Consider the following 26,273-nt stretch of genomic DNA (forward strand, 5'->3'; position numbering starts at 1 on the left):
TGGCTCGTTCCCACTCACACACACCGCCGACCCAACGCCCCCCGACGGCTCCCATTGCCGGCCGCCCCTGGCGGCGCATGCGCGGAGGGGCGGGCAGCACCTGCGCGAGCAGCGCGGCCCCTCTCTGCGCCTGCGCGTCCGGCTCTCCCACGTGATCCCGCGTCGCTCCTCCTTCCTGCGGCGCGGCCATGGCGGCGGGGGAGGTGATGGTTGCGGGCTCCGCCGAGCAGTTCCAGCAGCTGCTGCAGCAGAAGGAGCGGTGAGGCCCGGCCGGGTTGCGGGGCGGCGTCCTGCGGGCACAGGGTTCTGCGGTGAAGGGCTCCTGCAGCTCGCGGCTTGGGAGGGTGCGGGGCTCGGCGGGCTCTGAGGTGCGGCCCCATGGGGAGAGGGCCCCGTGGGCGGGTGAGGCCTCAGTAGGCCTTGGTGTCGGTAATGCTCGGCTGCTGGGTGAGCACATGGGGGGAGCGGGCCCTTCTGCTGTACGGCCCCCGGGCTGCGGCTATCTGACTGAATGGGGACTGTGAGAAAGAAAAGGACAAAGGCTTTATCGGGGTCTGTTGTGATAAGGCAAGGGGAAATGGTTTAAAACATCAAGGGGGATATTTAGTCTGGGTAGAAGGTAAAAGTTTTTTTATGACGGAGGCTGCCCGGAGAGGTGAGGTTGGTCTTAGGGCAGGGGGTGGGCGCTGAGCAGCTGATGGAGCTGTGGCTGTCCCTGCTGACTGCAGAGCATCAGACCAGGTAGCCTTTCCAGGTCCTTTCCAACTCAAACCATTGAGTGGCAGTTCTGAGTTGGAAGGCCTGGCTGCTGGGCCTTCAGTGCAGAGTATGTTGGCTTTGGTAGGGAGGAGCTGCTGTCTGACAGTGGCAATGATGAAAGGAGCCTTCCTGAAGGACAGGCTTGGTGATGTGCTTCGCTTGTCTTGTGGAGGCAGAGGCGTGGTGACTGCTGTAACATCTTTAATTCATTACCTGTCTGTATCCAAGTGGATTTGGTGTGGTATATTAAAAGAAGTTGCTGTGGTCATGGTGATGGAGTGATGATTGGATTTATTTCTTTGTTAAATCGTGTCCTTTCTGGATGATATTAGAATTTTGAAGGAGTTATTTATAATCTTAATATACTTTTCTACATTTAGATTATCAAAATGAAATTGAAACAGTGTCACTGTATTTGAGTACTCAAATAATGAAGCAGGAAAGCACAGGTATCAACAAAGGAAGTTGATTGCAGCACGTGCTGTGCAGCGTTAGGCTTTGCTGGCACAAGTCTCAGCAGAGTGTGGCTGCAGGATCTGGTAGCTGTGGAGAGAGATGCTGCATGAGCTGCCTGTGCTGTCCCCTGCTGCTGCTTTTGCCCTCTAGACAGACTGCATCCAAAAGAGCATTACAGGTTTCCATGCTAAAACAGAGTTTCAGTGTTAATGAGTTTCAGAATTCACTTTGAGCAGTGACACATGATCAGAGTCTTTGAGGGAAGAAAACTCTGTCAAATCCCATTTATAAGTAAAGAGTAGGTCATTAAAACAAGCCTTTCCTGGGATTTCAGTTGTGGGCAGTGAAATGCAAAGGCTGTGTTCAGTCATAGAATGGACACAAAGGTGCTGGAGGAGCTGGTGGCCAAGGCAGGCAGCCCAGCTGCTCCCAAGCTCGCCTTTCAGCTTGCAGAGCTGGCACAGAGGTAGAATATATCCTATTATGTTGCTACCAAGGTTTCCTGGAATTGCTTTGGAAAATTAGGTTTGTGAATTCAGTGGTTCTGCATCTGAGTTGCATTTAGCTCAGTATTGAGGGTATGTGCTCGGGTAACTTGGCTTCTGTTCCTATACCATTGTGGTGCTGCATTCGAGACTATGGACATTTATAATGAGCTTCCATTGTTTGGTGGTGGAAGACAATAAATGGCTTCTAGGGCATCAGTCTGATTTCTGTATCCAGGTAGATTAGAAATAATACATCTTTTGTATTCTTTATCTCCTGTTATCTGGGATATTTGACTTAAGGAAACCTGGTTAACAGAGTTGAAAATGAAATGCAAATATCTTGTCACTGTCATCAGAGCCTGTTGGGTTAAGCTCACAAGAAGTACCATGTGGTACCTGATTTGATGGGATTGCTGTTTGCACTCCTCACTAACCTTTAAATGCTGTGCTTGATTAATACCAAACGCTGGATGGGAAGCTGCTTGTGAGCCAGGACTGTACCCTCACAGCCCAGGAAACCAGTCATGTTCTGGACTGTATCAAAAGCAGAGTGGCCAGCAGAGTGAGGGAGGTGATCCTACCCCTCTGCTCTGTGCTGGTGGGGCCTCACCTGGAGCACTGTGTCCAAATGTGGAGTTCTCAGCACAGGAGAGACATTGACCTGTACGAGTGTGTCCAGAGGAGGGCCACAAAAATGGTCCAAGGGGTGGAACACCTCTCCTGTAAGGACAGGCTGAGAGCTGGGGCTGTGCAGCCTGGAGAAGAGAAAGGCTGTGAGTGGCCTGTCAGTATCTAAAGGAGAGCTATAGGAAAGAAAAGGACAGACTCTTTGGCAGGATCTGTGGTTATAGAACAAGGGGAAATGACTTCAAGATCAAACAGGGCAGACTTAGGTTAGATTTAAAAGAAAGGTCTTTAAGTGAGCATGGAGAGGCACTGGAACAGGCTGCCTAGAGATGTGGTGGGTGCTTAATCCCTGGAGACTTTCAAGGTCAGGCTGGATCAGGCCTTGGTGTCCTGTTTCACTGCAGGGGAGTTGGACTGGATGGCCCTCAGAGGTATCCCTAAGGATTCTACGATTCAAGGAAACCTTGAAGAGGAATAAGAAGTTGAAGCAATAAGTGGCATTTCAGCATAAGAATAGAGCATTTTTGGCAAAGTCCCAGTTGACTTGAATAAAAGTGGTCATTTTTCTCTGTTGGGAAAGCAAAGAGGCAGCACAGCAGTGGCAATGCATGGAGGAGACTGGTGAAGCTGCTGAGCTGGGGTTCAGGACCGTGGAGTGATGTGCATGGCTGGAGGTGCAGGGTAGAGGGGTGACATGCCTGGCTGGAGGTGTGGGGCATTTGGAGCTCCAGGATAGATTCCAAGTGCTTGGCCTATGTGTGTTTCATAAGCAGCCTCCTGTAGCTTCACCCCATCTCTAGTCTTTTTGCTTCTTCTTTTTCCTGTCTGACATTCCTATAGAACGATTCTTTGCTATTAAAGTACATCTTTTCTTTCTATTGTGTTGCTTTAACAGAAGTGTTGGGTGTTGATCCTGTTGATCCTCCTGAAAAAGCAGTGAGGTTGTCTTCTCTTTAAGTCATAGAAAATGTTCCTAGTTTTACTTACACAGTTTTGTTCCCAGGAAGACACAGATTTGTGTATGTATGTCTGTGACAAATGAAACCTCTACAGTGCATAATTGTTACTTAAATGCTGTTACTTATTTTCTTTTATCTTTTTTTCTTTTAATAGAGCACTTGTAGTTGTCCACTTCTGGGCACCATGGGCTCCCCAGTGCGCTCAGATGAATGAGGTTATGGCCACTCTAGCGAAGGAACACACACAGGTTATATTTGTGCAGGTAAGTCCTCAAGGTTGGGCAGCTGGGGGCGCTGGGAACAGAGGAGAGCTGCTGTTTGATGTGTGAATGGCATGTCACAGTGTGTGAGTGCAGCTGTCTTTGAAGATCTGCTTTGACTTGTTTGAAGACAGAGCTGAATATATGAAAAAGATGCATCAAAAAATGTGTCGGATGAAAGTTTTCAGGTTCTTCTTTCCAAACCTGATACTCCATAGACAGTGCCTTCATTTTATCTTAGTACTTAAAGGAAAAAAAATAAAAATAAACTTACTAAAATACAATGAAGAGATGTTTCCCATTAGCTACTTATCTAACAAATAACCTTTTAAGTTTGTGCCTGCAACATCTGATAGAATCATAGAGTAGTCTAGGTTGCAAAGGCCCACAATGCTCATCCAGTTCCAACCTCTGCTATGTGCAGGGTTGCCAACCAGCAGCCCAGGCTGCCCAGAGCCACATCCAGCCTGGTCTTGAATGCCTGCAGAGATGGGGTATCCACAGCCTCCTTGGGTATCTTCCCTTCTGTGTACAGCCATATTTTTACAGCATGATTATTATTTATCTGTGGATTTCAGGTTAATTTAGAAACAGTGCTATTCTAAAACATGTTACAGATTTTGTTTGTTCTCATGATAATTGTTAGCTACATAGATCGTAGAATTCAAACAGATACTTTAGTTAATTTTCTGTCTGGTGCTTAGATAAAAAGAACAGCAATCTTCTTGAAGATTAAAGAGGAGATAGTTTATGTTTCTGCAGCATTGTCACTCTGAGATGAGGGTAGTGTTAGCACCAAGTGGTTGATTCATCAGTGAGCTGCTGTATGTTTATGACATCTTTTGCACATCCTAGAGAGGCAATGTAGAAGGGAAAATGAACAAACTCCAACAGCATGCTGTTTATTTTAAAACAACTTTTTCTTGCTAATGAGATACTTGTATGATTGTGGAGGCAGGGAGTAATGGAATAGACAGCTCAGTGCAATTTCTGTCTGTGTTCCAGAGTAGCCAAGATTGGACTTTTCCCAGGCAGGAGCCTGTTAGCTCATCTGATGGTTCTGGATGGCTAACCAAGAGCAGGGCAGCACCCTGCCAGTCAGAAACCTTGGTGTTCTAGAGTAGAGCAAGTCATAAGGAAATGATCTTCGGAACTGACAGTAACTGCTGAAACTTTTTCAAATGTAATTCCTCAGTTTCGTTGCTGCATGTCCTAGTTCTAAGATTCTTGTCTAGCTTAAGTTGTTTTGTATTGAGAAATTGTTAGAAAAAGTCTGTTGAAAAGGGATTCTGAGGTGAGCAAGATATTGAAATGTGAAATCTGTGTGCAGCTCCACTGGAGTGGAAAACAAGTAAGTGGGTAAGTAGGCAACTGTACTGAAGAAGAAAATTACTGTTATGGAAATGCTTAAAAGGCAACAGCTAATTAGAATCTATTTACAGTTTTCAATTCACAGTTCTGAGTTACTCCATTGAGTTGCTTCTGTGTTGAGGAAGCTCCTTAAGAGCCTGCTGAGCTGGAGGGAATCAAGACATGTAGTGATTCTGTAATGCTCAAACACTGAAAGGTCTGCTGCCTTCAGTTGAGTGAGAACTGTCAGTTATCTCTAAATCAGCTCAGTGAGGACAGATGGGTGGGCAGGAGTGAGCTGTTGAGTAGCTTGCAGTGCTTGTCCCTGAAGTGTCACCGTATGGGTTGTAGAATAACACTGAAAGGCTTTTTCTTCTAGGTGCTGGATCACAGGTTTCTCCTTGAGACGTATCCATTAACACTTGTTTCTCCCTTACCATTAACTCTGCAGTTGCTGTAGAGCAAGTGTCTTAAAGCCTCATACTGTTACTTGTCACTCATGTCAGCTTTTAGCTCATGCATAGCGAATCATCAATTTAAGCCAATTAAAAGGTATGTTTTTGTAGTGAATTACTACTTTGTATAATTTCAAGGCATGTCTCTAATGGGTGAATAAAATTAGAACGGATAATCTAAACAAGCTCTCCATTCAATACACAGTAGCGTTGTAGGAGTTAAAAATAAAATGTAGTAGGCATCAGTAGCTTATTGAAGAAACACTCCTTTTTTGCTTCGTAATTTGCAGAAGGCTGCAAAAGTCAGTCGTGATGTACTGCCCCTTGAAATTAGTCAATAGAGCAAACAGCAAGAATTGCTGTGGGCAGAAAATAAGCACTGTAATCATGACATAACTGGGGTCAATGATTTATGGATTTCAATATAGTAGTAGCTGCATATGATTGAAAATTTACTAGGTCACCAGTGCACCAAAAATTTTCTTCACAGCCTCCAGGCATCTTTTGAAATGTGCAACAAAATAAAAACCTCTGAACCTGTTTTGACACTGTAGGCTCAGTGGATGACATGCCGGTGAGTCTCATTTAAATGCAAATATGTCACAAACTTCTGCATCAAATTCCCTCTTAAATGTATAAAACATCTCTAAGAACGTCTTAGACAGGTTTGACATCCGCAATCCAACTTGAAAGGAGATTATGAAAATAAAACTATTTTTTCTCTCTTTGTTGCTGTTTTCCAGCTGGAAGCTGAAGCTGTGCCTGAAGTGTCTGAAAAATACGAAATTAGTTCTGTTCCAACGTTCTTATTCTTTAAGGTAGGAGAAGATAGGTTCAAAAGAAAATGAGTTTTTAATATGTGTACTTTTTATGCTGCTAGAAGAGCAGAAACTTGTTGAGAACTCACTGAAGAAACACTTGCGTGTCTGATCTAACCTATCCAGAGGAACCTAAGAGTCATTTCTGTATGCCTTTTTATGTGCCATTTTACAGGGATTTCTTAATTGCTTTGGAATTCTTAACATGTTTTTATGTTAGCTGTCATACTTCTTCAGTATTGTTCCCTAGCTGTAGTGTTACAGCATGACAGAAAAGAAAAAAAGAAAAACTTGACGGTCTTGTGGTAGAAATGACAAGTCTCTATGGGTTGCATTTACCTGTGATGATTAAACTCTTGCTATTTCCTTTATCATTCTTTTAATAATAAGCTTTGCTAGCATTAAGAGTAGCTAGCTAACAGGATGGTATGGGCCTTGAGTCTGCTGCAACTAAAGGTTGATTGACTACGAGATCAGTGCGCTAATCTACCCCAAAAACCTGTATTTTATATGGTGGCTTTACTATTTTTTGTGACAGTACACATTCTGAATGTCATCCTTTAACATGTGCCTGTATTTTGGCTTCTTTAGAACTCTCAGAAAGTTGACAGATTAGATGGTGCTCATGCCCCAGAGCTGACCAAAAAAGTCCAGCGCCACGCGTCCAGCACTTCAGTTTCTGCTGGTTCTAATGACAGTGCAAAAGAAGATCTTAATGTGCGTCTGAAGAAACTCATCAATGCTGCCCCTTGCATGCTGTTTATGAAAGGGTCTCCAAAAGAACCTCGCTGTGGTAAGGATTTTCTGAAGTTCATGTTCAATGTGGCCATGCTACTTTTAGGCTACTTTTAAGGTGTACTCAGGACTGTGGAATTACATCTCAGTGGTATCATGCATACTTGGAAGCATTAATAGAGGTACCATCATATTGCTTATCTACAGCTAGAGGATTGCTGTGTGTTTGCTTCAGTTTAGGAAATGGCATCATGAAGATTAGGTGCTGTCAGAAGAACACGTGCAAGGCTATCCTTAGACATTCCTCATGTTCAGTCACTACGTATTTTGTGTACCATTTCACCAGTTAAAATGTCAAATAGTCTGAAGGGAATGATTCAATTTGGGGTATAACAAGAATTAACTAACAGAATCACCGTTGTCATTTTGGATAAAGAAACCAAAGCTACTCTAGCTGTTAAAACTGAAAGACAGTAGCATGACTGCTACAGCGGAAAGGCTTTTACTTAAGCCTAGGTCTATAAACAGTGAACAAGAATTAAGAGCACTTGATTCCCAGCTGACTTAGTGCTGATCTGTAGGAAAGCAGGTAAACAAATATTGAAAAGCAAGGTTAGGTGCCATGAAGCTGCCATCCTTCGGGTGGTCTCAAGAAGTTGCTGCACAGTACTGATGCTCTGCCTGGCCTGCCTTCTGGGGTCAGTCTCAAGATAACATCTGTAGTTTGTTTTCAGTTGTCAGTCTGCTTCTAACTTACCAGTGTTTCTCTTTGATACCATAGTGAAGTGAATTTTCAACTTTTAGTTTGTTGTTTTCATGTGTAAGTGTTCCCTAAGCCTCATATCCCATCTTGGGGAAAAAGAAGTTATCCAGCAACCCCCAAAACAAAACAACAAACAACACCAAAGAGCAAAATGCAGTGTGGGAAAATAACCATTCCTCATCACTTATCCCTCAAATGTTTACTTGAAGTGTGAAGACTGAGAAGCTCTTATTCAGGGGATGGTGGCAATATGTTTTAGTTATAAAATTATAAAACAGAAAGGTTAGAACAGCTGGAGGGGGGGAACTTGCATTGACTTGTCTCTGTTCTCTCACCGTATTGGTCTAGAGATGAAATATTGCAATGTCTGCAGTTCCTTTTGTGAAGCAGCTGATGCTGAGATGTCTAAGATTGGATTCCTTTGCTATGTGTGCATGCCTCCTATAAGGCAAGTTGTGCTGACTATATTGCTGGGCCAAAAAGTTGAAGGAACTTCTAAGTGTAACAGGAAAATCAGAAAAGAACTAGAAATGGTAACTCCTTACAGTCCAAGCTGCTGGAAATGAGCAAATATTTACAGAACCAATGAAGAGAGAGCTGCTCCAAGTTAAACTGGTACATGAAACTTTGGACCCCTGTTGTGGTTGGTAAGGGCTCAACACGTCCTGCCAGTCAGGAGCCCACAGATGCTTGGTCTGAGCTGGTGGCATGGTGTGGTGAGTTAGGGATGTGCTATCAGTTGCCAAACATCCTTGCGCTGTGCTAATGCTGCTTATCTTCCACACATGGAAGATCTCATAATGGTTTGAGTATTAGATTTAGCTAACAAGTTTCAAAGGCAGATATGCTTCTGTAGCATTTCTTGGGTGTTCCATTGGAATGTGTCCAGAAACTGAATAGAAACACTGTGTACAGTTCTGTGCACGTACCTGGAAGGAACTGACTTTACACACCCTGTTTACTTCAATTTGGAAAGATGCAAATTGGAGCACGTTGATTTGGTGAAGATAATACAGACTTGTGCTATGTGACTTACAAAAGAGCCTCTGCTATTTTGCATTGTATCCGTGCAGGCAGCATGTTACAGGATAGCTGTTTATATTTCCAGAGATGTGTCTGTAGCACTGCTTATTGAAATCGAGGATTGGGTCCATAGAGTAAATAAGAGCCTTTTCATTAAGTTCAGGTAGCTTTAGGTCATGACCTGTGCTTGACAGACGAGGGAGCTGAGCAGAGTGGCAGCGACAGTGAATCTACTGCTTGGGCCTATTGGGATGGAATTACAGGGAGAAGCTGACACTGTGTGCATTGGGCAGGAGAAGAACTGCCTGTCTGTCAAATGCCGGTAATTGGAGGGAGTTTAGTACAGTGCTTGGTGCCCTTTTTGAGAAGGAAAACTTGTATGTAAAAGTCAGGAAATAATATTTGAAAGGGAAGAAGTGCCATTTTGGGTGTGTGTCAGCCTGGGCCACGTGCTGCACAGATGGGTGATGCTGGGCTGGGCAGGAGGAGCATGGCAGCTCAGCACAGGCACTTGTGTGGCTTGTGTGCCTCTTTTCTTACTGCCTCTGCTCTCAGTACCTACACAGCATTCCAGCTGCTGTTAAATGTGCACATGCCACTTTACCATTCATTGCTGTAAGAAGGTTGTAGAGGAACAAGGGCATGTAGTCCTGTACACACAGAGGCATCCCAAACTGCATCAGACTTCTGTATTAGTATTTGCACAGTTGGTTTTTCCCTTTATGTCCCTTTCACATTACAAGTCTGTTGTTTCCTTTCACTGCTTTAACAAGTGCCAGTATGATTTCAGCAGGAATAGTTTGAGGAATAACCCTGGATTTCTAAGCTTCCATGTTGTGCTGTTGTGTATTAGGGATTCTAGGTGTTGTGTGTGTGAGCTTATGAAATTGCATCTATGTATCTATAATTTTTTGCTATGTAACAGTGTAACTGCAGGTGCTTGGAAGTTGCATGTGGTCATAGGAATTACAGATTTTTTTTCCTTTAGGAACTAGAATTTTGACTTATTCTGAAGTAGGTTTGTGAAATGCAACTATTGATACATCCTATAATAACTATGTAATAAGGTACTGCTCTGATGAGCCCTATATATTTGTGGATGCATTAGGGGTGCCTGCAGCCTAGGTTATGCAGATGTTGTGCTTTGGATTTAGCTGTGTTGGATGTGCATGTAGCAGTGCTGCAAGTGGGCCTGCTGTTCTGGTGCTGCTGGTTTCCCAGAGGGCAGTGAGCAGGATGCCAGGCAGAACTTTTGGGTAGGGAGAAGGGAGGATTTTTGTGTGTTAAAGTTGTTGGTGGGAGAGTTGTGAGGCTGAATTAAAAAGCACAAAAGCACAAACAAAAGAACATTTATAGACATCAAAGCTAAGGTTTGCTTCTTTGCAATAAACCCAGTATGGAAAGCAGATGAAGGGCATAACGCAGGCTCGCTTGCCTTGTATTAACATGATAAAGTAGATATTTCTTCAAACTTGAAAAATGCACTGGAGGTCCTTGCCTGAATAGATGTATATATTAAAACATTGTGCAATAGAAAATAATCTGAACTTACAGCTCTTAATTTTGTAATTAAATATTATACTTGCTTTAGACTGCTTTGACGGCTCCTGGCAGTAAGCTGGGAGATGTCAATAAGTTGGCTTTCACATCCTGGAGTAAACAAAGCCTCTTTCAAGTTGAGATAATGTAACAGTTTGTCAAAGATAATACAGATCTGCTATAACAGCAGTAGGAATAATATAAATATAATTGAATGAAAGGAGCCATGCCTGTTGAAAGAAGACATTTGTGATGTATATCGATTTGATGCAAAGAATAAACCAGATGCCTTTCATGCAGTTGGTGAGCAGGGGAGGATCCCTATCCAATCAGTGGATTTTGAGGCCTTGTCTACTTTGTGATTTCCTCACTGGAAAAGCCAGCTAAGCATAGTGTAAAGCAAGGCTGAGTGCTTATTGGCAAGTGTGTGTGATTGCTATGTACATTGTGTTGCTTCATCAGATTCTTTCGGCCTGTGGAAGTATTTGTTAGCTTCATTGATGAAGTCGTTTATTTAGGCAGTTTTTATCACTGCAGTAGCTGGAGTGGCACTTGTGATTTTCCAGGTAATTGCTTAAAGTGTTTCGTTTGCAGTTTAATTATTACTCGTGATTCTCGTGTAGTATTTCTTCAGAAATTCAGCCTCAAATCTTTTGTTACAAAACTAAAGCTGTTCTGACACTTTGTCCCGAAGCAGAACACTTCCAGGCTGCTACCATAGCCCTTCAAAATGAAACACAACCGATCAATCTTTCTAGTTTGCATGTAATTGCCTGCAGCTAAAATAAAGCTTCCCCCCGCCCCGTCTCTTACGGTAGAAATGAGTTAATGCATTGGTGATGGAATAACCATCAGCAGTCGGCCTTTAGCTGTTTACTAATGAACTCCCAGATGGATGGGGAAAAAAAAATAGAATCTGTGTTTTACTTCAGGCTGTACATGAACTTAACACTCCAGTTGTAGAAAGAAAAGCAACTTAGATGCCATCCATATAAACACTGCTATTTCAAATCTCAATACGTTCAGTGGAAACTGCAGAGAGCTATAGTAAAAATCCATATTTCAAAAACTAATAGGTGGTCGTGTGAGCTGAAATCAAAGGTTACTTTTGTGCGGCCCTCTGATTCTTTTTTTTTCTTCCCATTTAAAGCTTCTTTATATCTTTCTTTCCTTTATTAAAGCCTTGAAGCGTTGTCTTTTATTTAACACTTGTGTAGAGGTTTTCATTTGTCTGCACAGTGTTTGTAGGAGTTCTTTTAGGGAACTGGTGGAATTGCGAGGACATTTGACTCTGATGCAGAATGAGCTGGCAAAGAAATGAAACATACGTTATCATCATGTTGTTTCATGGGCAGATTCTCATGGATTACTTTAGCAAGCCCTACAAGTTATGTAGGAGGATGTATGTCAATAGAAGGGATGAGTGTGAGAGCAACTGCAGGAGGTGTTGGAATATTTAGGATAAGGATTGTGTCTTAGGAAGGCAGCAGAGCTGCAGAACGTTTCAATGTTGTTGTATATTTGGCAGTTTTCGTAGCAGGGCAAACAGAGAAACAGTGGGGTTATGAATGGAGACGCTAGAACTGTCATGCATGTGGTTTTCTACATATAAAGTGATGATTTTCTTAGGAGAAGTGTTGTCAGGTACAGAAGGGAGAGATTTTTCTTTTCCTCTGTGGTTGGCTGCAAGAATTTGTAATACCTGAAATGTTTGTACTGTAGTAGCCAGAGCTTTAATGTGCTTCTGAAACGGTGCTATCAGAGCATGGCTTCATGTCCTGAAAAGAAAACAAAGCATATTGTGCACGTGGTCACAGGGATAATAAAAGAAAGTGCTCATGAATGTAAGATTTAAAGAGACCAGAAGGAATGTGCCTCTTAGCATGAAGTAGGAAAGGGTATACTCTTAAAGCAAAAATAGTTAAGACAAAATAAAAGCCCAGGCGTAGCCAAGTTTCTAAGTTAAATTAGTGAAATAATAGCAGGTTTGAATCCTGATTCCTGCTTGGTTTGTCACCTTCATCTCCTTTTGGTGTAGAAGAAGGGTAACTGGAGGAAGAACTGACAGTTAAAGAAAGCGATATGCAAGCAGAGGGATAAAACAGCAGACACGTACATGAAGGTTATTGGGTGGCTCTGCATGTAGTGAAGTTCCTATCTCAGCCAGCTGTCCGTGTACTTAGGCTTTGTAATCCCAATAATATGCTTCTTTCTGCTTTATAGCATTTGAGGTTATTAATAGAGAATTGTGTATTTTTATTGAATAAAGTTTAATACGGATATGGCAGTACTGTGCTTAAAATTCTGTGTAATTCCTCTTTCTTGCAGGTTTCAGCAAACAGATGGTGGAGATACTGAACAAACACGGTATTTCATTTAGCAGTTTTGATATTTTTTCTGATGAAGAAGTTCGTCAGGGGCTGAAAACATACTCTAATTGGCCAACTTATCCACAGTTGTATGTAGCTGGAGAGCTAATAGGTGGACTTGATATTATCAAGGTTAGAAACAGAAATTTCTAGTTCTGGTAATTGTGAGAAACGTGTGGTTTTGGGTTCTTTTGGTTTTACATCTGGTTTTTTTCCTCCCCTGTCTCCTTAGGAACTTGAGGCTTCTGGAGAACTGGACACAGTCTGTCCGAAGGCGCAGAAGTTAGAGGACAGGTATGGTGTGTTATGTCAGTATTGTAAGGGGGTCATTTTTCGAGGTGTCCTCTCTTTTCAATTTAACAGGTGAGCACCTTTATATACAGCCTGTAGAAACTGGTACTTTTTGATTTTATCAGATGATAATCATAGAATCGTAGAATAGTTTAAGTTGGAGAGACTTGAAGATCATCTTTAAGGGCCATCTGGTTGCGAACTCCTTACTGTGGAAAGGAACACCTTCCGTTACATCAAACTGCTCAAGAAACCAAAGTTTTCTTCTAATTACAGCATTCCTGCTGACTTCAAGTTGTTTAATATGTTCCATTTTCTATGTAGTAAGCATCTTTTCTGTAGAAAAATACTAAGCTATACTGTTCTTACAGACTTTGCTTGCAATTATATTTGTACTATTTTATGAAAGCAGATAGATTTAGGAATTTATTCTTTAAAGAGAACTACAGAAGTCCTCTTCTGAGCACACTAATAACTTACACCATCTTTATTTGGCATAAACTTCATGATGTTAATGCATGCAAAAAACCTCAGGTTTCTCTCCTTGTTTTTCTTGGTTGTTCATATCATTCAGTTCATGTTTTCTCCCACCTTGGCCACGTGAGCTTATGCTACATCAGTAGGAAATGCAGCATCCTGGGTCAGATGTAATATCTGGAAACCAATTTGTCCTCCTTTAACCTTCCCATTTGAAGGTTTGCACCTGTTTGAAATTCTGACATGCCCCAGGCAGTGCAGCTCTGAGGGGTGGTTCTGTTGGAGAAGATGCTAGGATGTGTGGCTTTTTTTCCCCCCAGTTTGTGTGGATGGTGCTGTTAAGACATGCAAACTGAGGGGGATTTACCAGGAGGACTGCCTGTGCCTTCAAGGCAAATATGTAAGCATAGATTTCCCACTTGTTGTCTGAAGACTGATAAGAGTAAGCTTTGCAAACCACCAGATAAGGCTGCTTCTGCTCCTCATCCCAGCAGAGAACTAATTCAACGCAGACCACTTTGTTGCATGAATAAAGTGCACTTGGACAGTTGTGTAGTTTTGAATGCCCATTTCAATTGAAATGTGGTAGAGGTTCGGATGTTGTTGCATTAGTAGGAGAATTTGTAAACTGTCTCACAGGGACCACACAAAAACTTACCTGTTGCAGCTTGAGATTAAGTAATAACTAAAAGTTACATAGTTTCCATCTTATTATTAACACACTGTAGTAAACTTCCTCTAGTCTCCTTTCTTCAAGCTTGGATAGCTTGCAGCTTCATTGAATTCATGCCTGATTTTTGCTTTGCTTAGTCTTCTTGGGGCGGATAAGCTAATTTGCCACGTTAGCTAATGTGTTTTAATGTATCAGTGTCACTGGTATAGCAGATATCTCCGTAAGGGAGCAGCATCAGCTTTTGAACAGCTGTGTGAAGTCTTTCTTGATTTTATCGCATGTTGATGTAGAAATAACCTGAAGGCAAACTGGCTAAAAAAGCATCATGTGAGTTGCAGTCTGCTCCTCATTGCCTGGTTTGTTCTCCATCATTTAGTAGGTGTTTTTTTTAGCAGGTAAATCATGCAGTGTTTTCCTGAGCTGTGTTTTCATGTGATAACTGGGAAGTTCAGAACTATTACACGCTTTTATTATTCTTTGTAGCTAACCTCATAATTTTGGGACACTTCACATCTCTTTCAGACTACATTCATGCTATCAGCTATCAGCTACCTGGTCCAACATCCCTAAGACTTAATAAAATGAAGGAAATTAGTAGTAGAATCTATCTAATACTCAGTGATATTCCTTTACACAGTGCTTGATCTCTTCCCATCAGTGAACTGCATCTTCTTTTGAAATCAGCCTGGAAAATGGGCTCTGGAAGTCAGCTTGCTTTCTATGAGCAGATCTGTTGCTAGGGGAAATTGCTCTAGCAGTTGGTGTACTTGTTGTTCCCTGTGCTAGAGGCAATTTGGATGGCAGAGCTTCTGCTTTTAGCTTTGTATGCAAACACTCTGTGGGTCACCAACCAAGAATTTGATTTTCTTTTATTTTGTGGAGATCCTGGATTTTGGTCTGGGATCATTCTGCATTTTAGAGAATATGACCTCCTGCCATGTGTACTATAGAGAGTAATGTGTTGTTAGCTAACAGCTGGACTGGAGGCTCTTCCCATCAACTGTCACAGAGCACATTTCCTAAAAGGAGAAGGAAAGACAGGGCACGATGGGGCAAAACGGACCCATTCCTGAATATCACTAGTGATTTGTCTTTGGTGCTTGTGTGACTTGCAGGCACTGTGTGTGGCTGTTACTCTGCAGAAGAGTGTTTTACATGGAGAATAAGAAGCATTATGTAAAGATACTGTGTTGGAAACATCCTAGATATGTTTTTTCCTAATTTCGTTACTTAATACCTAAAGACCAATCTAGAAATGTAAGTTATTGCCAAAAAGTAACAAGATTATTCAGTTTTATCGATGAAAGTTACTGTAAACAATATAAATGGGAGTGTTCATAGCACTGCTTTAAATGCATTTGATAAGTTGCTATTTTCCACATGGATAATAACTGAGCTGTTTTGTCTTCCTGTTCCCTCCTTCCTGTAGGCTTAAAAGCTTGATAAACAAAGCTCCTGTAATGCTTTTTATGAAGGGAAACAAACAGGTAAGATTACAAAAGTGTTCTGCAGCACTTAAGCAGCAAGTTACCTTCTTTCCTTTGCTTAATAAAAACCAGTGATTCTGAGAAGTTATTTGTCTTCTTTTTATTTGGCGCTTCTGTAGGAAATAGAGCAGTCTGTATTTTTACCCGATTGAAATATTTACTGCTGAAATGCTGATTGCATTTTTACAGAGCAGGCATGAAATTCTCTGGTTATAGTGACATCTGTCAATTGATCTGCAACGCAGGAATGAATGGAAGAAGTGTGTGTGTGTGTGTCGTTTAGGTCTGGGCTTATTGATTGTGTTCACAGATAATGGATTTTCTTCTGATGTTCAGAATGCTGTGGCTAATATCTGTCCTGCTTGGAGCATGCACTTTTACTGTTACTTGACACTTCAGCTTTGACTAGGTGTTCTTAGGAGTTTCTCTATTGGATTGAATGTCTTGTCCTTTTCAATCTCTCTGGTTTTTATTATGCTTTCACAGCTGCATTTGGAAAAAAAAACAAGATGGTTGCCAAATGTTTTTTTGAGGCTTAAAATATACACCAAGCTTAAACTTTTCATGGGACTATTAGAATGTACTCTGTACTCTGTGCACTCTAAGCCATAATTATAGTTACTGGTTGTGTATGGCTATTTTATTTAGAAGCGATAGAGGTAGGGGGACTGATCTCATTGATGTGGTTTGTCTTTCTGTTTTATTTTCTCATTTGCTCCCTAAACCTTCTAGGTCTATTTGGAAGAGAGACTTGTGAGAGTGTTTTTCTGAGCTGTTTCATAGCCACTGGAGCCCTGTGGGTTATGCTGACTCACTAAAGCAGTGGTGGTGATGCCATCCAGAGAAACTCAGGCTGTGCAGTGGGTCCAGGATAATCCCATGAGATTCAGTAAAGCCAACTGCAGGATCTTGCACCTCGGTCACAGCAATCCCACTACCAATACAAGCTGTGTGATGTAAGGATAGAGCACAGCCTTGCCAAAAGGGACCTGGATGTGCTGTTGGATGTTGCCTGGGCATGAGCCAGCAATGTGTCCTTACAGCCCTAAAGCTGACTGTAACCTGGGCTGCATGCAAAGAAACATGACCAGCAGGTCGGACTGGATGGTACCCTGAGCTCTGGTTGAGCTGTAGGAATCCCTGTTCATTGCAGGGCAATTGGACTAGTTGGACTTTTCCAATAGATGCATTCCTGTCCCTTTTAAAACCTCACTCCTCAAGAAGGGAAGAGTTTGGACAAATTGCTTTGCATCTTTTGGTTTTGCTTGAGCTACTGGTGGAGTTAAATCACCAGTAAGGGATCAGTGGTGCTGCTCATTCAGTAGGGCTTCATTAGCAACAAATTTATAGCAGCTATAGCGTAACTTGAGCTGGAATTTAGAGGATCAAATATAGCAGAAATGTTTTAATGTGTTTTTTGCCTTCTAGGCTGCCAAGTGTGGATTCAGCAAGCAAATCATAGAAATCATGAACAATACTGGGTATGTACATTTTTTTAATCAATTTAGGAAGCTGATTCTGTTTTAACAGGGAAAACAGTGGTGGAAAACTTGCCAGGACGTTGTTATTTTGTTCAGAGGTATCTAAGTGTCCCTGTGTAAAACCCATCGTATAAATCCCTACTGCTTTCATTTGACACAGCATGGTCAGATATTACAGTGCTTCAGCACTGCTTCATAGTGACGGTCTTGTTCTGATTAAACAGATTATTGCAACAGTGGATCGTTTTATTTGTTTGCTGTTGACATTAAAGAAATCCTCCCAGTCTGATAAGGAGCTCCTCTTAGAAATCCCTCTTGATCAGCTTTCTTAATCTTGGAACCTCTCACATAGTCTCAATTTTTCTTCCTCAAAGCAGCTCCTTCTGTAGCAGGAGAGATTGGTATCATCCTTCCTTGAATAAACCCATGTTTTGTGTGTACTGCTAGCATGAGGTTAAACAGTTGTCTTGATAACTGGATGTTAGAATGAGGTTTTTCTTTTCCTTTTCAGATAACAGACAACTAGAAAGCTGTATATAGCAATGCACAGCATGGAAATAAGTTTGAGAAGCTGGCCATGGAACTAGACTTGTCTATATTAGTTCTTCATGCATAAGGAGCTGACTTTCTTCCCTCCTTTTACAGTCTCTTTCTTGTTCTCTCCTTCTAGTGTCGATTATGAGACCTTTGACATCCTGGAGGATGAAGAGGTAATAAAGTATTTCCATCATCGTGGAATTCATTGTTGCTTCTACCTACTGGAGTTGAAGTTTACATTACAAATTGTTTCTCTCAGGTGCGGCAAGGATTAAAAACCTTCTCCAACTGGCCAACGTATCCTCAGTTATACGTGAAAGGGGAACTTGTCGGAGGGCTGGATATTGTTAAGGTAAGAATGGAAGGACCTTGAGATGTAAATTTGCCACTTGTTTAACGCTGTAAAAATGTTTTCTGCCCATAACATACAGAAATTCCTGTGTAACAGCCCGTGGTCTTGGAACTGAATGGCTTGGATGCTTTTCCTGTGACTTCCATTAGCTCAACATAACGCTTGAAAGGAGCTCTAAATCTCTAGCATTCTCATATGCCAAGATTTAGCAGTGAAATGTATTTTCTTGACAGCAGTCAATTACTGTTACTGTAAAGACCCATTTTTCCCCCGTAGGTGTATTTTTACAGGTTTCTCTTCTTTGTTTTACTTCCGACATTGCTTTTCTCCAATAAGGTGGGTGAGACATTTTTTTTCCCGAGCAAACAGCCTCATTCCTAGAAAAAAAGTAAAGTTTATTGTAGTTGTTTGAACAGAGCCTGGAGCAACAAAAATAGATCTGCATCTGTTACTGTGCTTTTTGATTTCTGTAACAGCAGCCACTGTGTTCTAAAGCCCAAAATACTCTGGAGCCCATTCTTGTCTGAATGCTTTATAGCCAATTCCTCAGACACTGCAACTCTTGGGAAGACGCGATCAATAAATCTCATTTAGTTCTAAAAATACTGGTCTTACTTAAATTATATAGATTACTTTAATTTTATTTATTTAACAAGCGTGTGGGTGAGTTCAGTGATCAGTAAGTGTAGTCTGGGGCATTGCAGAGGTGCTGCGCAATGCTCGTCTTGCTGGCATTTAAATATAAGTTGTCTGTTTGCATTGCTGGTTCACAGCGAATTGTATGGGTAGATGAGTGTTGTCAGCCCTTTAAAATGCATTCTATTACATAGCGTAATATGAAATAAAACTCAGAGCTGTTTCTCTTGAGATTTAGGAGAAGAATACATACTCCACAGCGTATGTTGTTTTAAAACCATCCCATGGTTTTCTCTGTCTGATAAGTTAAAGCCTTAGAATGGGAATTAAACCACATGGATAATGTGGGCAAGACCCTCTTAGTTATAACTCACGACTCGGTCTTGTTAGTTACACGCTGTAACAAGGTCTGCCAATGCATGGTAGTTCTTTTCCCAGCTCGTGGGAAGTGTTTTGGATGTCAAGTTCAGTGTGTGCTTAGAACAAGGGGGGCATATAGTGGGAGATTTACCTGGTCAAGCTGCTAACTAGTAATTGCTTTGAAGGCTTCCCTAAATAAGCTTCCTCTTTGGCTTGGTGGCTCCAAAGCAGAATTTAAAGATGACATTATGAACTTTATAAAGAGTCTTGGTCTAGAGGGACCTCTAGTGGGTCATCTGCTTCATCCCCACAGTGCTGGCTGAATGCATCTGTAATGGATCCCTATTGAAATGGTGTTGCAGTGACCGCAAATCGTACACAGTGACTAATTGCTGGGTGTTATTTCTTTACAGGAACTGAAAGAAAGCGGTGAATTGTTGCCTGTTCTGAAGGGAGAAAATTAACGCCGAGGATCAGCGGTGGGAACTGGAGTACTTTGAACAAGTCCTCATTTCTAGATTGTATTGGAACAATATATGACTTAACCCTGTGGAGCTAAGCAGAAGTAAATAAAGGCTTCTTGCTCACTCAGTGTATTTCACAAGACCCTGCTATGAGTGACGGTGTGTGTTTCCACTGAAGGGACAAACATGCCAAGATCTTCACATTCAATTAAAGTATAATGCGAGAGGAGCTTGGGGTTTTTGTTATACTTCCTAATGGATTCATTGCATCGAGGTGTTTAAGAACCGAGTAATGGCAGCGCTGCCTGTTGCACTGTTATATAGGGCTAAGTTGCATCTGCCATTAGGAAAATATTAATGGGAGTGTGTCTTGTATGGAACTTAATCATTTTCTGTCCCTGCTAATAATTGTTTTCACGTCTAGTGAGCGAGAAAAACGCTGCTGAAACTTTAAATCCAATGCATCATTAGGAAGTTGTTATTAATGGGCTTCAGCTGCGTACATGCGTCTTCATTATCTAAGCAGGTACAGTAATTGTTAATATTAGACCAATTTTAACATAGCTTTGGGGCATGATTGAATTCCAGTAGAAGTGAGGCAATAAACACTATGATTAGGCCAGTCTTCTGGTGTGTTGTCGGTGTTGCATCTGTTGAGTTGTCGGTGTTGAGAGCTTTGCTTTCTGGGCTACAACTGCTGCAGTTTGATTGTGTTAGCACGTGAATCCTTTGGTACTCAGAGGTTTAGATTTGTTGTTAATCTCTCTTTCAGTGTCTGTAGCAGAAATAGAACCCATCCGGTGTGCTGACCTTCACCAGCTGCAGCACAAGGGCACTTTCAGGTATTATACCTTTGGAAAAAGCAAGCACAGCAGCAACAAAGATCAGAATCCAGCACTCCTTGTGCTACCAATGGAGGGTGTTTCTCTTCAAGGGGAAACACCTTTTGGCTCGTGGTCTGAGATCCTGGTCTCTGTACTGGGACTATTGAGCTGTTTGTTTCAAAGGGTGGTTTTGTCTGTGAGATAATGACGTGTTTCTGGTTAGCTGCATGCGGGCTGCTCTGTGTGACAGCAATATCAGCTGCTGACTTCTAGCTGTGAATAGAAGTGAGCTGATCTGAGTGCGTTGGCTACGCACAATAAAGACAAGGAAACTCTTCCTTGAGAGCTCTGGAATGTGAAGAAGAGCAAGATAAGCTCTGAGTATAAAACCCTGCTGGGCAGGGATGTGCCTGAACCTCCTCAGCTGTGCGTGGCAGTAACTTTTCCCATTGCCAAACTGCAGACCTGAACTTCGGTAGCTAGCAGTATTTTGAATATACGGCGTTGTTTGTAATTGGGATGACTTGCATTTGAGGTTGGCAAAAAGTGAAACGATGACTTTGGTGTTTCTTAGGACTGGATTTTACGCTGTGCTGTTTGAATGCTTTTGGAAGCAGCAGTGTTTCTGCACAGGTATTGGCCCACCCCTGTAGCTGTCTACCTTCAGAATTGCTACCAAGCCCCATTTATGGGCTCTGCTGTCCCGCAGCTGTAATTCTGGTTGGGTTTGCTTGGAGGAGGAGCTGCGGTGCTGCTGCTTCCTGTGATGTGTGGTTGCAGGCTGCCTCTCGGTGGTGGGAAGGGGCTCACTGCAGGATGCTGGCTGCAGGGCGCAGCTGCCTGAGCTCCCTCCTGGCTCACAGGGGAAGGTGAGAAATCCTTATGAGATGTGCTTGAGGACAACTGCAGCCGTGTGGCCAGAGCCTTAATTCCTGTGCTGCTGAGGAGCGTGGCTCATGCACTGCTGCTGCCTTGTAGGGATAACAGGTGCCTGATCCAACCCAAGTCTGTGCTAAAGGAGAAGTGGAAGAGACCAGTGGTGTTTTACTTAAAGCTTCAAGTTCCATCCCCACAGCTGGTTTGGGGTCTGCGTGGGCTGCTGTGCTTCTTTTGGCAAAGGATGGGTTGCAGACAGTCTCGGCCTTTGCATTCTATGAAGGCTTCCCGTCAAAGTGTGAGAGGATGGTGCTGCCTGAGTGCCTGCCGTGAAAGGCTGTGGGCTGCCCGTTTTAATTCTTGGGGGTCTCCTGCATGAAAGAACTTGTGATACTTGGGACCAATTCTCCAAGTAAGCCGCGGCCTTTTGCCTCTTCTTTGCATCGCCGCAGCTCCCTGTGGGTTCAGGCTGAGCGCTGGGGCTGTGCAGCTGGGGAAGGGGGCGGTGAGGGGCTGCGGGGGGGGGGTCTGTGCCTGCAGCCCTGCACTGCGGCGACCGTCCGCCAGAGGGCGCAGCTGCGCTGTGCTTCTGTTCCTCTTTAAAGGCTCTCCCATAGGTAACTGCCTGCAAAGGGGATCCCGGACTCTTTTGGGCTTTGCTTTTGCTCTTTCAACGGGCAAGTTGAAAAGAAAAGAGTAATAACAGCTGCCTGTGGTTACTGGGGTGGTCATAGAATCACAGGACTGTGGGATCCCAGCCCTCACAACCCCCTCCTGCCATAGTCTGGGTACCCCCCTTGCCGCCCAGCTCAGGCTCTCAGGGCCCAGCTGTGCCCTTGGGCAGCTCCAGGGCTGGGGCAGCACAGCTCTGGGTGAAGGATTTCCTCCTGCCACCCAACCTGCATCTCCCCTCTGTTAGTTTCAAGCCCTCTGTCCTGTACCTCTTGCTGTCAGATGACTGTTGGTTGCTCTCCCCCTCCTGGTGCTGGTAGAGGTGGCTCCTGCTGCACTGGGGCACAGGGGTGGGAGGAAGGGGAGCTGAACCAGGTGCAGCTGCAGGGCTGGGGGAGATGAGATGGAGGGAGGGGTTGGGAGTGGAGACAGCTGTTGAGCCCCCAAGGAGGGGTTCCCTCCAGCCCCAGCACAGCATGATTGAGAATTAATGGTGCTACATGGGAGTGGGGGTGGCAGGGTCTGACCTGCAGCAGTTTGGCTGGTAAACAGACTGATTCTTCCTTTCAGATTTAGTTATTTGTTACTGATTCCTCATTCATTAGGAAATGCCGTGTTGTGTTTTAATGGTGTGACATCCACGTTCAAGGTACAAAATCCACTGTTTGCCATCTCTGGATGGAGATGTGACTCCCCAGAATCCTGCAGGGCAAGGCTGGGGGGGAGAAAGGCTTTAAGGGAGGACTCAGTGTCTGCTATCACTGTGCTTCCCCAGCCTGCTGCAAACAGCTCCTGGCACTGCTCCCACCTGGGAAAGAGCTACAGTTTGCTCAGCTGTTGTGCTACCCAGTTTGTGTTGGTTTCTGTTTGTGCACGGTGGGGAGCTCGAACAGGGGGCTGAGCAGCGTTGTGAAGTCCACTGCATAGCGAGTGTGTGAAAGTGCGGGCAGAAATCTCTGTTCTTTTGCCTGGACAGCTTGAACTCTTATAGCGGCTGCTATCTCCAGCTTCCTTTTCTTCCCCATCTTTCCCTTTCCCTTTCCCACCGCGTACCACCAGGCGGAGCCATCCGCGCACCGGAGGAGCTGCGCTCTGCGAGGCGCATTAAGGCGAGCGCTGCTGGCATCGAGGGCATCTTTTAATAAGAGAACACGGTGGGAGTTCCATTGGTAACCATGGCTCTGCCCCCCCCAATGCCGTGCAGCACCGCAGCTCTCAGCCCCATTGGGAAGCATCTCCCCTCCTTTCCAGGTGAGCCCGGCTCTCATGTGCTGCTCCTTTTGTCAGTGCCCTTTGAAAAGATTACTGCTGCCAATGGGAGAGGTAATCTGTCAGAGCTGACATTCATCCTCTCTGCTCTAAATTGCTATCTCGTCCTGCTCTGCCCGTGTCTGTAGCAAGGTAAGGAGGTATTAGTGAAGTCAGCACTGCCTTTTCTTTATCTTTTTATTTAAGCCACCGTTCCCCACGATTCTGATAGTGATGGGGGTGGGTTAATAAAGGAAATATTGATGTCTACATCTCGATACTGATAATGCCCTGGGGGACAGTGACCGCGAGTGTGTAATTGATATAGGAGTGTAGGTTCTCTTGCCGCCCTGCCATCCCCTGCTTCTCACAGGCTGCTACAGACCACACTAAAACACAGAAGCCCAAAGGCTGATCCCTGGGGCACTACACCATTAACCTTTCTCCATGCTGGGAATTGGCCATTTATTTCTATTCTCTTTCTTATCTCTTCACTTGTTTTAATCCGTGACAAGATGTGGTGGTTCACCCAGTTAGCACCATGTTTCCTTTACAGCCTGCAGGTGGGTTGGGACTTTATCAAATGCCTCATGAACACATCGTACCTCCCTGCCCTATTTGTTATGTCTCTTTCACCCTGTAGGCAAAGGAGGTGCATGTCTCCATCGCTGCTGTTTTGGAGTATCACTGGAGGATCCTGCATTCTGGAAGTGCCAACGAGGTGCTGGTTGTAAAGCACTGATGGGAAAGGATCGCTTTCTCCCTTGTTGTTTTGCATGCCCGTGGTTAAAGGCTGCCTGGTGTGCAGTTCAAGCAGAGCAGCAGCAGCCTGAGCATGCAGCGTGCTTCCAGGAGCAGCGGGCTTTGTCCCTCAGCACTGGTTTGGTTTGCTGGAGCCCCTCAGGTTCTGCCTCGATCTCTTTGCTCTGGGAAACCTCATTGCTGTCTACAATGACCTGAAAGGAGGCTGCAACGACGTGTGGTACTGAGGGTTGGTGGGCACGGTGGGATGGGCTTGAGGATCTTTGAGTGCTTTTCCTACCTTAATACTCTCTGGTTCTACACAGGAGCACTGTGGGCTATAGGGGTTCTGGGTTGCTCCAGCGGGTGCAGGAATGTGGCCAAGCTTTCCCACCCATAAGAATTTGGGGTCGTGTCACCTTGATTCCATTTTTTCCACTCCAAATCTCTGTTTCCTCATAGGGGAGCAGCTAACAGAAAGGTAAGGTGGCTCATGCCAGGATGGGAGGCGTAGAGGTGCATTGTGCTCCCATAGCTCCCCACGAGGTGCTTCTGTAGCTCCTGTTGGGCACAGCTGAGAGATGCTACAAGCAGTTACACTGGTGTGTGGCAATGTGAATATCCATCCCATGTGTGGTGTAGGGGGAGGAGATGTGACGGTGCTGGTTCACGTGCTGGAAGCTATAGAGGTGAGCACATCAATGTGATGGGTTTGTGTCTTTTCTTCTGAAACTCAGAGATTTTGTGGGATTTATAACAGTGGATTCATTGGCTTCAAGTTGAAACAGAATGAAAAAAACCCCATTTCTTGGCTGTTTGCTGAATTTAACCTTAAATGTTACGGAGAATCGAAACAAAATGTAATGAAAACCCCAATACAGGTTCATAGAACCACAGAATGGCCTGGGTTGCAAAGGCCCTCAGTGCCCATCTAGCTCCAACCCCCTGCTATATGCAGGGTCACCAACCAGCAGCCCAGGCCACAGGAACCCCTCAGTACAGGTTATCCCCCACATTTCTGCCCCATCCCTCGCTATTCTTTTCCTTTGGGACTTCATTAACGAGAAGGGCATCTTCTCACCCTCAGCCAGTGTCACCTCCTCACCCGCATTGCCTGAGCTCCCCCAGCCCAGGAGGTTTCTGTGCCCACTGCCCACCCCCTCAGTGCCACATCCCCAGGGCTCTGAGCATCTCCATGATGGCACTGCCCACCCCTGGGCAGCTGTACCAGCACCTGGCTGCTCCCTGGAGCAGACACTGCTGTGATACCCAACCTGCTCCAGCAGACAAAGCCAGGCTTCCATGCTCTGTGTAAGACTGAATGGATGTTTCTTTCAATAGCAAGATGTTGCTGTTCCTTCTGGCAGGTTGTACGATTCATTGCACTGAAGTGGGCAGTCTGCAGTCTGTACTGTGTAAATATAATACAGAAAAGATACTAGCCAGGACCAAAGTAATTGCCGTCAGCTATAAGTAATGTGTGCAAGTTGATTATACATAATTCCAAGTTTGGTACCAAACCCCAGAGGCTTATTTTTCCTGCTTGATTTCACTTTAAACACTATTAAACTAAAGCAGTTTCAATCACCACCTCCTGGAAAAGGAATGGTACGCAGCACATAATCGTGCTCTTTCATTAATTAAATCCGTGTTTCTCTGGAAGATTCCTGAGCATCTCTTAAGGTGGGAAGCCCTCTGTAGCTGTGCAGTGCCTCACCTGGATGTGGCAGCCCATGGTTTCTTCCCACTGTGCTGGTAGGGCTGGGCTGTAATTGGTGCCCCAGAGGGTGGTGACGCACTGGAACAGGTTGCCAAGGAGGCTGTGGATGCCCCATCCCTGCAGGCATTCAAGGCCAGGCTGGATGTGGCTCTGGGCAGCCTGGGCTGCTGGTTGGTGACCCTGCACACAGCAGTTGGAGCTGGATGTGCACTGTGGGCCTTTGCAACCCAGGCCATTCTATGATTCTATGACACTGTGCTGGTGGTGTTGGGCTCTCACTCATTGTCCCTTCTGAGCTCCCAGCCCTCAGTGCAGAGAACAGAGCCGAGCGCTTGCAGATAATTGAAAAATAAATAATGGGAGTAAATTAGTTCATTATTTGCAAAATTGTTGTCAACACGTTAATAATTAAGCAGCATCTATATTGCATAGCGTGCCTTTGGTTAATGTGGCAGCGGTTATTAAAGTGCATTAATGATTCCCAGAAAGTTCATGTAGATACTGCAAATGCCGCATCCCTTTTGTACTCCCAGCATCCGCGTGCTGTGCAGAAAGGGACGTGCGGGTCATTCTTCTCCAAGCTACATATTTAATGTGTCACTCAGTGTGTGTCTCCCTAAAGCCATTTTGTGGTGCTGAGGCTGCCTGGCAGCCAAATTGTTTGGGATTGGACTGTGTTATGAAAGGACTGATACTGGGTGCACCCATGAACCAAACAGCCCTCTCCTATGGGAGCTCTCTGTGGGGTCTAACAGTGAAAGAACAGAAACCAGGATGAGAATTTAAATGTATTCTTGTTGTATCTTTAATCATTCCTTCAGTGCATGGCTGCA

The 26,273-nt window shown here is 44.0% G+C and overlaps 1 protein-coding gene across 1 annotated transcript; it reads left to right on the plus strand.

The window, feature by feature from the left end:
• Positions 1–116: 116 nt before the first annotated feature.
• GLRX3 (glutaredoxin 3) lies at positions 117–19,501 on the plus strand. Its single transcript, XM_072339877.1, has 11 exons — positions 117–259; positions 3,444–3,552; positions 6,098–6,172; positions 6,764–6,965; positions 12,561–12,733; positions 12,834–12,895; positions 15,472–15,529; positions 16,958–17,010; positions 17,681–17,720; positions 17,807–17,899; positions 19,309–19,501. Exons 1-11 carry the CDS (start codon positions 189–191, stop codon positions 19,357–19,359), a joined length of 987 nt encoding a protein of 328 aa, XP_072195978.1. The 5' UTR covers positions 117–188; the 3' UTR covers positions 19,360–19,501.
• The last annotated feature ends 6,772 nt before the right edge of the window (positions 19,502–26,273 follow it).

Source organism: Excalfactoria chinensis, chromosome 6 (assembly GCF_039878825.1).
Source record: "Excalfactoria chinensis isolate bCotChi1 chromosome 6, bCotChi1.hap2, whole genome shotgun sequence".
NCBI lineage: Eukaryota > Metazoa > Chordata > Aves > Galliformes > Phasianidae > Excalfactoria > Excalfactoria chinensis.

Bases quoted from the DNA above. Each gene is read 5' to 3' on its own strand.
- GLRX3 (XM_072339877.1), top strand. From the start codon at position 189: ATGGCGGCGGGGGAGGTGATGGTTGCGGGCTCCGCCGAGCAGTTCCAG. The intron at 12,896-15,471 runs GTATGGTGTGTT...TCCTTCCTGTAG, and splicing joins GCGCAGAAGTTAGAGGACAG to GCTTAAAAGCTTGATAAACA. The intron at 15,530-16,957 runs GTAAGATTACAA...TTTGCCTTCTAG, and splicing joins TTATGAAGGGAAACAAACAG to GCTGCCAAGTGTGGATTCAG.